Source organism: Monopterus albus, unplaced genomic scaffold (genome assembly GCF_001952655.1).
Source record: "Monopterus albus unplaced genomic scaffold, M_albus_1.0 scaffold371.1, whole genome shotgun sequence".
Lineage (NCBI taxonomy): Eukaryota > Metazoa > Chordata > Actinopteri > Synbranchiformes > Synbranchidae > Monopterus > Monopterus albus.
In genome coordinates this window covers 189,039-203,895 of record NW_018128251.1, presented here as the reverse complement: position 1 = coordinate 203,895, position 14,857 = coordinate 189,039, and the positions used below count along the sequence as shown (strand labels likewise).

At 40.6% G+C, this 14,857-nt stretch overlaps 1 protein-coding gene across 5 annotated transcripts in view; it reads left to right on the top strand.

The window, feature by feature from the left end:
• Positions 1 to 14,857, top strand: part of vwa5b1 (von Willebrand factor A domain containing 5B1) — a 34,300-nt gene that overhangs the window by 8,640 nt on the left and 10,803 nt on the right. For 4 of the 5 annotated variants that reach the window (XM_020585565.1, XM_020585567.1, XM_020585564.1 and 1 more), the window contains exons 2-14: positions 1,420 to 1,575; positions 1,750 to 1,905; positions 3,695 to 3,914; positions 4,596 to 4,750; positions 5,679 to 5,810; positions 6,972 to 7,096; positions 9,382 to 9,558; positions 10,578 to 10,688; positions 11,403 to 11,605; positions 12,748 to 12,862; positions 13,090 to 13,275; positions 13,529 to 13,730; positions 14,498 to 14,694. In XM_020585565.1, coding sequence (XP_020441221.1) covers positions 1,437 to 1,575; positions 1,750 to 1,905; positions 3,695 to 3,914; positions 4,596 to 4,750; positions 5,679 to 5,810; positions 6,972 to 7,096; positions 9,382 to 9,558; positions 10,578 to 10,688; positions 11,403 to 11,605; positions 12,748 to 12,862; positions 13,090 to 13,275; positions 13,529 to 13,730; positions 14,498 to 14,694 — 2,118 coding nt within the window. In that variant the 5' untranslated portion in view covers positions 1,420 to 1,436. The remainder of the gene's footprint in view (positions 1 to 1,419; positions 1,576 to 1,749; positions 1,906 to 3,694; positions 3,915 to 4,595; positions 4,751 to 5,678; positions 5,811 to 6,971; positions 7,097 to 9,381; positions 9,559 to 10,577; positions 10,689 to 11,402; positions 11,606 to 12,747; positions 12,863 to 13,089; positions 13,276 to 13,528; positions 13,731 to 14,497; positions 14,695 to 14,857) is intronic. The other variant, XM_020585568.1, reaches the window with a different exon arrangement.

The following is a 14,857-nucleotide window of genomic DNA, read 5'->3' as shown; positions in this document are numbered from 1 at the left end:
GAACAACACTGCCTAGAAAAAGTAAGTGAACTATTTGGATTGAACTGATTTTCTACACGAACTGATCATAAAATGTCTTCACCAACAGACAAACTTAGCTTTGTGTCCTTCTGTAACTATGCCCACACAAAAATGGAATAGTTTGCAGACAAAGGCAAAACCAGCTGCTCTGATTCCATATTCTCAATTTAAACTGCTTTTATATAGCAGTCTGTGTAACAGGTGATCTGGTTACTGTGTTTGTAATATGATGATACTGTTGATTTTATGTGTATTTTTTATCGTTTTAATGTTATTTGATTGATTTATTATTGTTTTGATGGTGTTAATTGTATGTCAGGGACCCACTGAAAATGAGAGCTTGCTTTCAACTGGTTTTTCCCTGATTAAGTAAAGGCTGATGATAATGATGATGAAGCTAATACCACACAAACACTCATTTTTATAAATGTTTGTATAGTATTAGCTTCATCATGTCTTTATTGAATGCACCCATTATTCACAGAGCTGTTAGAAAAAGTAAGTGAACCCTTGGATTTAAATAATGGGTTGAAGCTCCTTTTACAGCATTGCAGGTGAGCCCTGTAGCTCTGGATCAGACCTGCACAACGTTCAGGAGGAATTTTGGACCATTCTTTCTCACAAAGCTGTTTCAGCACAGACAGATTCCCAGGTTGCTCTGTGAGCTCATTCCACAACATCTCTGCTGGGTCGAGAGCTGGGACATTCCATATGGCTGATTTTCTTGTTTTGAAGCCATTCAGTAATAAATTCACTTCACTGTTTTGGGTTACTGTGCTGCTGCATCAACGTCTACTGAGCCTCAGCAGGTGGACAGCCACTCTGACATTATCCTGTCGGATTCCCTGATAAACTTGGGAATTCATTTTCCTCTCCACAGTAGCAGCTGTCCAGCCCTAGAGGCAACAAAGCAGCCCAAATCACGGTGCTTCCTTCACTGCACTTTACCACTAGGCTCATGGGAATATGGCTGAGCTGAACTAGCTCTATGAGGAAAAAAATGGTGCTGAACATTGTGTCGGTCTGATCCACAGTTTGTTTGAGGTCAGTGCTGCCAATCTGATCAAATTTGGCACAAACATTCACCTGGACTCAAATATGAACAAATTAGATTTTGGTGGTAAAAATGTAAGGTCACAATGAACTCACCTATGTCCTACTAATTGCAGCATTTTGTAAGAAAATGTTGAGTTAGTTTGTTTGTTCTTTGCCTTCATTTGGTAGTTGGCAGTTAGAGACAGACAGCAAACCGGGGGAAGATGACAGGTGTTACTGCACAAAGGTTTTCTTTACTTGATGTTTCACAGCTTTTGTTAGCTGATTCTGAATAAAGCCGATTCTGATTATTTGATGTTTTCTTCTTCTCTTCTTTTTTCTCCACATGTGACAACAAATCAGAATCCTAAACCTGCACCATGCCTGGACTCATTAACAAGGAGAACCGGAGTGCCCTGCCCCTCAGTGTCTCTGATATCACGTCCTGTGTCAGGGGTTATACTCTGGCGATGACAGCCTCTATGACCTATGAAAATATTGAGGATCGTGCAATAGAGGGTGAGTGTGTAAACCATTAAATTGTTTAGTTCAGCTGTCTAGACCCTAGAAATGTTCAACCCACCTTATGCGCTGAAATGCTGTTGTAAAATTATCGATTGACTATAATTGCTTGTTTACTGCCTGTGGTTAGTGTGCTTATTTCTGCTTTTTTCCTCTTGTGCTGAATTTTAGGGATCTTTATTTATCCACTGGAGGAAAATTCCATTGTTGTGGGGTTTGAGGCTATGATATCCACTCAAATTATAACACTGCAAATCAAAGACAAGGCAAAAATTGAGGACTGTTACCTGGATTGCTGTAACACATCTAATGGAGCCCTCCAAAGTGGTAAGATTAAAGCTGCTCTAATCAATACTGTTGTATCAGCAATGGATCAAATAACTATGTGTAATATGAAACTGATGACCTCTTGGAGAAAGAACACTTGACTCTATCAGTGATGTGTGGATCGATCCTGAAATATCAATACTTCTAATCTCAAAGTTTCCAGTTCTAGGATCAATTCCCGTATTAAAAGATCAATATCTAAAGTGAGAAAAATGATCGCACACTGAAAGCACGTGTGATATATTTAGGTGTAGCCAACACTTCGAGCCACTGGTCTTCGAGGGGTCGAAATGTCACCTACGCTTTCTAAATATGTCCTGTAAGCTTTCAGTGTAAGCAGGCTAATTGGGGGTAATGTATAGCTCATCCTTCAACAGGGGACACATTAGACAGTAACTTTGCTTTCCAGCACAGTCTAAATAATACCTGTTTGATAGGAACTACTTCTTCTTCCTGTCATGGTCATATGCCAACTACTGCTCTGTGCTGTAAAAGCCTCCTGAGCCACTAAGAGTCAGAATAAGAAAAACTTTCTGTCTGCTGTCCCTCAGAGCGGATGTCTTGTGTGGTTGCTGGGTGGAGGGACATAAACAAAGGTTATGGAAAGGGTCCCTGTATGTACAGTATGTAGTATGGCCATAGTCCCACAGCCAGCAGTTCAGTATCTGGGCTGCAGTGATGTTCCTTCACAGTATGTGAGCAGCGTTGCACCATTTGCTGTTAATAAATGTGGGGAACCTTTATAGATTCACCTTATATCTCCTCTCCTACAGCAGTCTCTGTTGTCGAAACCCATCTCCATGCAGAAAATAAATAAATAGCATCGCACATTCATATGGGGCATTTCAGCATCTTTCAGCTCATTATTTGGATTTTACAGCCCACAACTTTAGAGTTTTGGTTCACTCTCACTGCTCTCAGCAACCTAGTGAACGTAGGAGAGCATTTATCAGCCACAAATGAATGTTCATGTTCCTCTGTCTCTGCTGGATGTGCAGTGTTGTGTTGAAAAAAACTAAATAAAAGAGCACTCCACCAATTTCACACATGAACAGTGATCCACTGATTGCATAAAGACTGTGCTTGAAGCTCTGCTGGCTTTGCCCTGGCAGTAAATAGAACCCTGAATACACTGTAGAAAATACAGGATCCAGTGTTTCTGGAGCTTTACCCATATAAAAGACAAAGTCAGGTTATCTCTGCCTCTGGTGCAAAGACTTAGGCCTTAGTCTGTCTCTCACAAGTCCTCCAGTTTTATTAAAGGGCAATGTTAAATTGCTAGAGCAGCACTTTAAGTCTTCTGCTGCTTTCAAGATTTAAAGACATTGATTAATCTCAGAGGGAACTTGAAAGTCCTACACATTTTCATTAAATGTTGGCTGCACTATTATATTTGTTTTATGAACAATGGGATGAGATATCATGAATCCATTATAGAATGTTATTTCACTTATACAAACAAACAGAAATACCTCCTGTAAAATAAACTCTGAGAGCAATCTGCTGGGGTCATTTCAGAGATACAGCTAGCTTTAATCTGTTTTCTAGCATTAGAAACACTCTAAAACACCACTGCTCAGGGTGCCAACTTGTCCTCAGAGCTGTAACTGAGAGTGAAGCAGATGAGTGTGCTAGGAAGTTTAGACCAGAATAAAATGAAGAATCAAGGAAGGAATCAGAGATCACTCCCTCTGAACAGCTTTACATTACCTCGGACACTTTGAGAGTCTTACAAGTTGTGCTAAATTTTTAAAATGTGGTTGTTTACTAATCTAGTCTGGTGTTACAGGACATATAGTAATGGATGAGGCTTTGGAGAGCACAGTGTTAGTGGTTAACCTTGGGCTCATCCCTCCTATGGAGACGGTCCATATTCTGGTCAGCACCTCCTCCGAACTATCCACCCTGCCCAGCGGGGGCATCAGTGTGTCATCCCCACCGGCGTGTACACCTCGAGTACAGAGGACCATCAACGAGGAGCAGGGGCTGTCCCCAAACTTCTCCAGAATGTAAGAAAAAAACATACATATCCCTAGTGGTTTGTACAGTTTGCCATGTTTTCACATTGTCATTAAGTAAAATGTCCAACTATCCTTACAGTCCAGTTAATGTTTCATAATAATGTTTCAGCATTGCTTTATTTTCAAAGATGATCCAAATTGTAATCAGCTGACAGAGAACCAGGACACCGGGCTATTAGTAGCAGGGAACCAAATGTAATACTCAACAAGGCCACATGCCTCATTTAAACTAACGAAATGGTAGGAAGAAGCTCCAGGGTCTGGTTTACATCCAAAGATCGTGCACATTTGCTGCCAACAGACAGTGAAAAGTTACTTCTGACTCCTCTTTGACCAGATGTTTCAAGTTTCTCACTGCACTCCTGAAATCTGCGGATATTTGCAAGCTGAACTGTGATTGGCTTTCATCTGTCCCAGTCAGTAGAGGAATGTGAAAACAGCCTGTTATTGACCGACACCAGTCAGTACATTGGAGAGCAGATATTTATGGGGTATACAAATATGAAATAATTGTTTTGAGTTGAGGGGGTCTTTAAAGTTGGATTTTGTATTGTAAACTGGCTTTTTAGGACTCAGATGTTTTATGGATGGAAACTGACTGTTCTAACATTTTATATGTTTCTTTATTGTAAGATGGCTCCATTTGTAGTTGCTCTTTGCCTCTTTTAGGTTGGACAGACATATCTGTGCCTCAAGTCCTCATAATCAAACTCCCAGCTCCCCTCAGCTGTGGTTGGCTTCACTGCTGGAGGAGGAGGCCATCAATTCAATGGACTATGAATTTAACTTCCAGCTGGAGATACGGGCTCCCTATCTCCTTGCAGGTCAGCGAACTATTAGGGCAAAGCCACCTGTCAACTGTGGAATACTGATTTTGTGAGTGTGTATAATGGTTACGTTTGAGTGCACTCATTGACAGCTTTCACATCTGCAGTAGGAAATCGTAATTGCGATGCATCCTGCAGGGAAGAACAGGAAAATGTCATTTTGGAAAATATGCTTATTAATTTTTTCATCGAATGTTGGATGAGAAGATACCACTGTCAGTATGAAGCAGGCAATGGTTTGATGAGGATAAAGACCTGCCTGGTTCTGTTCTAAGGTAAAGCAATCCACCTGCCAGACCTCCAGTGTCAACATGATATATTTAATTTGTTTAACCAGTAACACTGAAGTATAAAAATGGCAGGGGTTTTATGCCTGAGTCATTTTTTGACAACTTCATTATAATTACAAATGAACCCCCTGTTAAACCACAAATTGTTGTTTTGACTTCAGCCTTTGTTTAATGATATAAGCAAAGCGATCTAATGTGTCAGTCAGTGAGCTTTCGAGGTGCTGGTAGGAAGATACTGTTAGTTTTGGACAGAGCCAGGCTAGCTGTTCCCCTGTTGTCAGTTTTTTGCTAAGAACATCCTAAATGTAGCCTAATATTTATGCTACAGAGATTAAAGTGGTATCGGTCTTCTCATCTAACAAGGAGGAAAGTAAGTTTTTACATTTTTGAACTATTCCTTTACTATAAACTTAAAAATGTGTTGATTTGAGCATAACAAAATTACATAACAATATATAATTAGTTACTCTTCATTCAGGATATTGCTCAAACTGCAGCATCAGTACACAAGTCAGTTTGCTTGTATACTGTAAATTAGAGCCATTTCTCTGGGACCTGCTAGTTTATTATTAGTTACTGACACAGAAGGCAAAGCCACCGGTTATTTGATCAGCCGTGGTCGTTGCTCTGTGCAGGTGTAGAGAGCCCTTCTCATGCCATCCGAGCTGATGCAGACCCTCTGGCCCGCTCTGCCACCAGCATCGTCATCACTCTGGCAGACAAGTACACTTACGACTGTCCTGTCAAAATCCTCATCTACCCCAGCGGTAACGTACACCTCAGTACTGAAAAGCACACTCACAGCATGGCCCCGCAATTAGTCTTTCTTTCCTCTCAAGTACAATATTTTGAAATAGTTTATTGCGGCTCTGTCAAGCTTCACTTCCATCATTTATTGTGTTAAGCTTTATTTGTATGTGTCCTCCTATTATTAATGCATCACATTCCAGCAGAGAAATGCCAACGTGTGGGTGTGCAGTGTCAGGTTGATTTTCCTTGTGTTCTCGCCTCTCCCTCAGTGTTGTCTTGACCTACAGTATGTGTGGGCCAGTTGTCTCCCAGAGGCAGGATTGAGCTCCGGCTTGCTGATCCAGCAGCCTCTTATGAAGGCTTTGTTCACAAACAGACCTGCGGCCAATGCTGGGCAATTTAGCTCAGCTCAGACTGCTGCTGCAGTCTCAGTCCCAGTATGGATGCTCAACTTGAGTAAAGAGGTGGAAGAAACTGAGCTGTATTACAGGCATGCATGTGTGTTGCAAACAAAACGGAACAAACAAACGCATAAAGTAACTGTGTATTTTTATTATTAGCTTGAATGATTCACGGCCAGATGCACAGGCTGCAGGTCATATAAATTCACCAAGTTAAATCTGAGACATTTTAATTCCACATAAAATCCAATATAATACTTGTTTTATGGTAATAGTGTCCAAATATAAATAACGAGTAGGAGTTATTACAACCTGGGTGCTTGAATTTATTGACATTCATATCATGTTTTTGTCACAGCTTCTCATCAGTATATAACAATATTTCCCAGTAAAGGCCTTAATTAACCTATATGACCTGGATAAGCAACAGGAAATGGATAAATGAATAGATTCACAAATGAACCACTTAAATACACTGAAGGTCCACATGAATTTTATGAGGTCAGAGGTCATGGAACGATCATAAAAACAGACATTTTATAATTCATGTCAATAAATTAAATGTATAGGACTGGAAAACCGTTCAGCTCACTATGATTCACTCAGCCCTCTGAGGTCCTTTTTGTTTTAATTTTTTTTTATGTCAATATGATGTTAATTCAGCACATTACCATGCACCTCCCACACTGCTACCAAGTGTCACTTTGTCCATCTGTTTCACAATCTGTCTGTAAAAATATAGTAATGTCTTTGTCCTGACCATCTGTGTCACTTCAGAGCCTCATCTGCCACACATACTCATTGAGAACGGAGATATGACACAGGAGGAGTATGATGAGTACATTCACAGCCGGAGTGATTTCATCAAGGCCACCAAGAAGGACTCCAGCAATGAGAAGAAAGTGAGTGTGCCTGATATAATGACAACAAAAGCTCAAACAAGGCCTCCTCGAGACCAATATCGTTTTGAGGAGAGTGGTAAAGGCTACTCAATTGCATAGTGTCACAGACAGTGGTGTTGTCACATTATTTTGTTATACCTTCCAATTTAGTCCCAGCCAATACAACGATGGGACACGCTGTGGTTTCAGTATCACTAGGTTTGAATCAGCTCCCATCTGACATGGTCTCAACAACAACTGAACATTGTGATCTCTTTTGCAGATGTTTGTGTCCACCTCCTCTGGAAGTCGCATGAAATATGGAGAGTTTCAAATTTCATTAAAAATCAGGAAAGAGTTCAGACAGTTCTGCACTCTTTGCCCTAAAATGGGAGAAGTCAGAACCAGTGAGATCTGGGGTTTTCTGCCTAATCAGGCAACTTTTCATTTGATTAGGGAGGTAAAATTTGATTTGCACCGGTCGCAGTCGTGTGGGCTGCTTTTGTACCATTTGGTTGGTTTCTGCAGACAAAAGGTTGACCTGTGTTCCAATAAACAGGCCTTTCCTCTCTGATTAAAGTGACTGAGAATGACCGAGTGCTGAGTTCAGTAGGATCAGATCAACATGCACTGACTGATAACGAATGACCAACAAAACAAAATGTCATTTCAGTTAATTACACCTAGATTAAAACTTATTTCTTATTACCTCCACCACGGAGGGTTGTTTTTTTTTTCTTTTTTACCAGTGTTTGTTGTGTTTTGCACAGCATAAATCAAAAGCTAATGAATGGCTTGTGCTGGCATTTTTTTTATAGAGGTAGTGAAATGGAACATGGACCAATCCGTTTGGATTTGATTTTGGTGCTGATCCGGATCATCATCTGGATCCAGAGATTCTTTTTTAAAATTCTTTGCCATTGTGACATAGGGCCAGTTTCAATATTTTTGCTTCTAACCCCATACATAATGCATGGACAAAAACTGCAAGATAACATTCCCATAACATTTGACCTACCGCACAATGAAGCCTGATCTGGATCCAATTAATATTCTGCATGTGCCATTCCAGAATATTCACATTTTTAGGGCTCATGGAAAATTCACTACTGTGAGACAACAAATGTTGCTTTAGACTTACAACTAGCTGAAACTCTGCTGATTCAGTAGACAACAAGTCTGACAGAAATGACACTAATGACAAAACTGTCAGTGAAATATTGTTCTTCTTGAATATCTTTCACACTAATAACATCAATATGCTTCAGAATGCTAGGGGTCAGGTTTCATGGTCCAGGAATCATATGTTGAGGGTTAAACTGTCAGGGGATATTGCTTTTAGGTGTTACCTGGAATTGGCTCAAGTCCCCTCGCGATCCTCAACAGAAGTAGTTGTACAACATAGTATTTAGCTTGAGAAAATGTTTTCAGGAAGTAGCCAAAGTTTCCATAGATTTATCGAGTTACACTGTGGGCAGTAAATTGAGCAGTGAGTATTTTTTTAAAATCTATATTAGTTAACATTTTGGAGAATTACATATACTGAATTACCTATTAGCAGTTTCTGTTTTCAGTGTACCCAGGAATGTACAGACAGCTATCACTGGATTAGTTTTGTACTGATGAAAGGTCAACAAAACATGGTTTCTCAGACAAGTTAGGGGGTAAGAATAAGGAGTGTTGGTTTTTAACGGGCGTTTCTTTGCAGTAGAGATTGGAGACAATGAACCTAACAATATGTACAATATGTCTAAACCTAGATGTACGCTACCACAATTGCCTCCATGAGCAGCATGTTACTCACCCTAAAGAGGACATCTGGAATATAACCAAAGTAGCCTATTATTACAAATCTAATTTTTTCATGTAAAGGAAAAGTAGAAAAGTGCTCAGTCTGGCAATACTGAGATCTGATTGGCATTATTGTTTTTCACCCTGCCTTGTTGTGTAGCTTTGCTTATTCGCCTATGAGAATCATATGTGTTTCATTCACATCTCAGCTGTGATGGGGTTGTTAAGTGACCAGTAGACCTAAACAGGAGAGTGAGAGAGAGCACTTAGCCATAAAAATGGGTTTCTATGGAAACACTCCAAAGGCTCGCCACATTCTGCCTGAAATTTCTTGCACATCTCCAGTAATTGATGGGCTCTTTCTCTTGACCTGATCACTTGTTTCTTTTTATCTCTCTCTCTCCTTTTTTTGCCTTCTTTGAATGTGAAATTAAACCCTGCACAATTTCACAGAAGTGAGTGAACTCCCCTTTAACTCATGCTTTCTCTTTGCTTCCTCTGTAATTATACTGTAGGTAGAAATAATTCACAGGCGACTCCATAAGGACATCCTCCACAACCCTGTCGTGATGTTGAACTTTTGTCCAGACCTCAAATCTATCAGCTCAGACCTGAAGAAGGTTCATGGCGAGTTTATCTTCCTCATTGACCGCAGCGGTAGCATGAGCGGGGTTAACATCAACCGTGTGAAGGTATTTCAGTCTTAGTGTAGTCTTCTATTTCTTTTCTAGATGCAGCTGCAAATATACACACACTGAGTTTCATATTAATTTTAATATATCTCACATTATCACCCTTTAAAGATTTGCAAATTACACCAAATTAGTTGAATCATGTTGGAGCTGGCACCAAACATATCAGATATACACACGTCTTTAGAGGCTGCATAATTGCTTTTCACAGGCTCACAGACATTCTGATTCCTCAGTCTGCACAGATTATAAATGTGGTTAGCCAACAGTACGAAGGGCATGTACACAAGGATATTGATCACTATTCGCCAAACATCTTAGTTGCTAGGATTCAGACAACAAATCTTTCAGGTCTTAGCAGAGTTCATGTGATGTTTCATCAATACCCACAGAACCGACTCAAGACCATTCAGGGGTGATAGTTTTTAATATGTTTTCACATTGGTTGCTTGTGCACTGACATGTCCTGTGATATGATGTTGTTTGTTTGTCACTCAGACCCTTTTATTGGTTGTGAGCCATGTTACAGGGTCGGGACGTGATGTAATGACTATTTATCACTGAGCTTCTGAAAAATCCTGCAGGATACTTTTAAAAATATCTTTAAAAACTAAAGCCTTATATGTTGAACTTTTCCTTTGTTAATGTACAGGCCTTTTATTATAGAATGTATGGCTGATAATGATGTGATATTGGTGTTCTTCACTTGAATGGAGGTTGACATAAGTGGTATTGTTCTAAAAAAAAAGAGGCAGCAAGAGATTAAATGATATTTTGAGATCCCACGCGCCACTCACTCCTCCTTTTAGGAAAATCTGCTATGCAGCGACGGGCACCTCACTTCCATTCGACATCAGCGCTCATAGCTGTATTGCTGTGGAAATGATCAAATTATTCCACAGGACATTAAGCGCCTAATGAGGAGAGGAGTTTAGCCATTTATTTTTAGAATTTAAGAAATTTGGATTTCACAGCCTTTGTTTTTGGTTAGTTTTAATCTGCTCTCGGTCTCTTTCCAGGATGCCATGGTGGTGATTCTCAAAAGCCTTGTGCCTGGCTGCCTTTTCAACATCATAGGTTTCGGCTCCACATTCAAATCACTGTTCACAACCAGCCAGGACTATGAGGAGGTAAAGGAGCTCTGTTAAATAATGAAAGACACTATTTAGTTGCATCATGGGGCCCTTCTATGTCGGCTTTCTTCAGGTACTCGAGCTTCCTCCCACAGTCCAAAGACATGCAGGTTAAGTTAACTGGCAGCTTTAAATTGTGTGAGTGTGAGTGGTTGTCTGTCTCTGTGTGTTAGCCCTGTTACAGACTGAAATCCTGTCCAGGTGTAGCCCACCTCTTACCAAAAGTCAGCTGGAATTGGCTCCAGTCAAATTTTAGCTAAGTAACGTCATAAGACAGTGAAATGTCATCACAGTTTCCCAGAACATCTTAAATGTCCTCTTCTTACCTGAACAACCCTATGTGTAAATATATTGTCTAGAATGATATGAAACTAAGAAAGACATCAGAACCACTCAGTTTAGAAGCTGGAACAAAATGGTGGTGTCTATATTTTGTCCTCCCCATCTACATACATGAGAGGGTCAGAATATTAGGAACATTGATATTAACATTAATTAAGGTAGAAGTGTTGCACTGAAGTGCATACAGTTGTCCAGTTGTACCTAATAAAGTGGCCGGGAGTGTATATTTTCAGTTTGTGTACTGGGTGAGTTTAGCATGCTGTGTTACGGTAACTCTGTTGTGAAAATTGAACTAAAGCAACTGTAAAATGCTGTAAGTCAAGAAACCTGAGTTTATATTTCCTCCTCCTCCTCACCATGGCGATCCAGGAGGCCCTGGCCCTGGCTTGTGAGTATGTCAGAAAGCTCAGAGCCGACATGGGGGGGACCAACATCCTGGCACCACTCAACTGGATCTTGAGGCAGCCGATGTTCAGTGGACATCCACGCCTGCTCTTCCTACTAACAGATGGGGCCGTCAGCAACACAGGCAAAGTTATCGCACTTGTTCGCAGCCATGCACGCTACATCAGGCAAGTATAACTGTTAACACACTTAGGCACTACGCTGAATATATGAAGTGTAGCCAGAATCTGTTATGGCCTCTAAACACATTACAAAAGGTCACATTTGCTGCTGAATGTTTGCACATATGTCAAACTGACTTGGATATCTGTCTGAGGTAGCAGCCTGGCTATTATGAATGAATCAAGTCTAAGTCTATTAGAAACCACTGTTGTAGCAACAGTACAGGCGAAGAAGCTACTGTTTGTTGTGTCAAAGCAAAGCTCATTATGCAAATAACAAAAGCAGAGCTTAGATGAAATTAAAATCACATGTCAGGACTGACAGGGATTTAAATGCAGCACCTGGTTATGAGTTATAATCCTCTCAAATGAAACACACACATCTTATATGGTGTCTGTGTCAGACACTATATGTCACTACAAATAATCTATCAGAAAGGCAACATGCCTGCAGACTACATTTAGAATAAGGACATAAGAATGCTCCCTGCACAATGCAAACAGCAGCTACACATGGACTCATTCTATATTACTGCTTGTATCTAAGTCTCACAGTGTGAGCCCCTCTCCCGTCACTGTGAAAATAACTGACTTTTGTCTTCCTCCTTTTAATGGACGACTACCCCCAGATGACTGCATTAGATAGACGGAGCTTGGCCAGTTCATTGACACTTCCTGGGTCATTATCACACTATGCTTGCAAATCAGCACAGCTAGTCAGAGACAAGATCAAACAGCAATGGACGCAATGATCTGTTTCACAAAATCCATGTTAGGTTTTTAACTATGTGACAGTTACATTTTAATCTGCATTCAAAGATCTTATTAAAAATGCATAGGTTAGCTGGTGCAATAAAATGAGCCAGGTCATCCCTCAGTGAAAAACTGAATACAAATGATAGAATAAAGTATCTCCCAACCTTCCCGAAGAACTCTAAGAAGCACCGGGCATGTTTCAGCTTTCAACCATGACAGATAATTTCCTGGTTTTTCTCCCGGCTATTTCTCAAATTGTTTTATTGTTTTTAGGTGATATACCTTCACAGCACCTCTTTAGATTTCTGTGACATGTGCAAAGACTCCTTTTATCATGCTCATATATGTCTCGATCTGTTCATGGAGCTGCGGTTTTTAATATGCTTGTGCAGATGTTTTACATTTGGCATAGGGCAGAAAACTTGCAGGAGGCTGGTGCAGGGTCTGGCGACGGTTTCTAAAGGAACAGCAGAGTTTCTGGCTGATGGAGAGAGGCTGCAACCCAAGGTACTCGTTTCCAGCTTTGTGTAAGCCTATCACTTCTAATGACAGCCAGCTATTCTGAGGGCCACTGGAGAGTCATTATGCTGTGGGTTCAGAACACTGAGTGTCTGTCACTGATACCAATTATGAAATCATATCTCAGAGATGCCATTCACATTATGTGCTGGTCAGGGAGAAGCTGTGTTTTATATCTAAAAGTCTATTTTAGTCTGCTCATTTTCACTCTACAGATGATAAAGTCCCTGAAGAAAACCATGTCTCCAGTACTCAGCGACATTTCCATTGAATGGCTTTTTCCTGAGACCAAAGAAGTGTTGCTGTCCCCTGTGGGCAACACCTTCCTGTTTCCAGGGGACAGTCTGATTGGCTACAGTGTGGTTTGCGACACCCCCCGCTACCACACCAACCCCAAATCTGTAAGTGCAAGACACCTGCTGTAAAGTGACATATAACCACGTGCAGGACGACTCTGTGAATATTTCAAAAAAGGAACTTCAGATTATACTATCTGGTTGATGTTTGGTCTGATCAGTGACTTCACTTAAATCTCTGTTGTTACCTCTAAAATGCCTTCTATGGGAAATAAAGTGACCTTTTAATCAGACCTTGTTAATGGGTCTTCACTGAAGCACTTGTCTCGGATGTGCCACCTACCCAAAATCTTAACAGGATAAGAGGAGGAGATATAGCATGATGCGCTCTGTTGAGTCAGCCAGCTCGGTGTTTTACCATTCTCAAGAAGAGGACCCGGTGAAGACAGGTGTCGACAGTCAGGGCTCCTGCAGGGAGACACCCTCTGGACCTGTGCATGAATTCTACCTGGACTCCATGACAGACGACAGCCTTGTCACCACAGACCAAGACATCAGGGGTGAGACCTTTCAGTACATACTGTACAATATTTCCTAAATGAGGGGATTTCCAATTGCTTAGACTACAATCATTAAATTTTAATTTGTGGGTTCTTATTGCTAGTTTCCATCAATGTGTCAGTGAGGATGAATGGGTGGCAGTAACTGTAAAGCACTTTGAAATTAAGGGAGAAAAGCACTGTACAAGTGCAGTCCAGTTACCTTTTGCCATTTTAGTTCCACTGTGACTCATCTTAAGCAGATGCAGCATAAACATAATTGTACTTTAGTTATTTAAAATACGGTGTCTTATTGAAATTAAGATGTCCTTTACCAAGAGCCCCTACTGCTGGTATGTGGTGGAGTACCTGAGCGCTCTTCAGTATGGAGGGGATTTTGGCTGAAGTAAAGGCTCAATTTATGAAATGTGTATAAAAGATATAGTAAGTCAAAGGATCAATAGTTCAAAGATGTCTTCACCAGGACATTTTCTTATGTTAAAGTTTATCAGTGCATTATATCAACCTGTATGTCACTGGTCTGAGAGAAGTGTTAGAATAAAGTGTGAAGCAGAAGTCTTAATGGGTCCACTCAGAATGGACCTGAGTGTACACTCTATCAAGTGTGTCTTATCATTATTATATTGCTGTTGAGGTCGTTAACTGAACTAATTATCTGATCCTGCCACCAGTGTTCATGTTCTCTCTCTGGTGACATTGTCATACCAGTAACTGTATTGTTTTGTACAATATGTGTACACTAATTTTATCTTTGAACCAAACATTAGGGCTGGACAAGTCATCTCCAAGAAGGCGTGCATACAGTACCAATCAAATAACAGACTATAACCCAGCAAAGAAGCTCTACACTCCCAGTGACCCCAGCTCTGTGGCGCCAAAGAATCCACTGAGGAGAGCCAAGGTCCAGGAGCTGATAGGCCAGATGAGCCCCGAGCACGAGGTGCAGTGGAGGAATGACTACCAGGTGGTCCCACATTGTGAAGCATTACGTTCACATGACTGCTTTTAAGATGATCTGCACTGGTCCAGTTACTAAACTGGATCAACAGCCTCTTAGTTTATAATTTTATTTGTAACTCAGAGATCTCAAACCAGGGCTTCCAAACTGTAATTGATTTCATAATAAC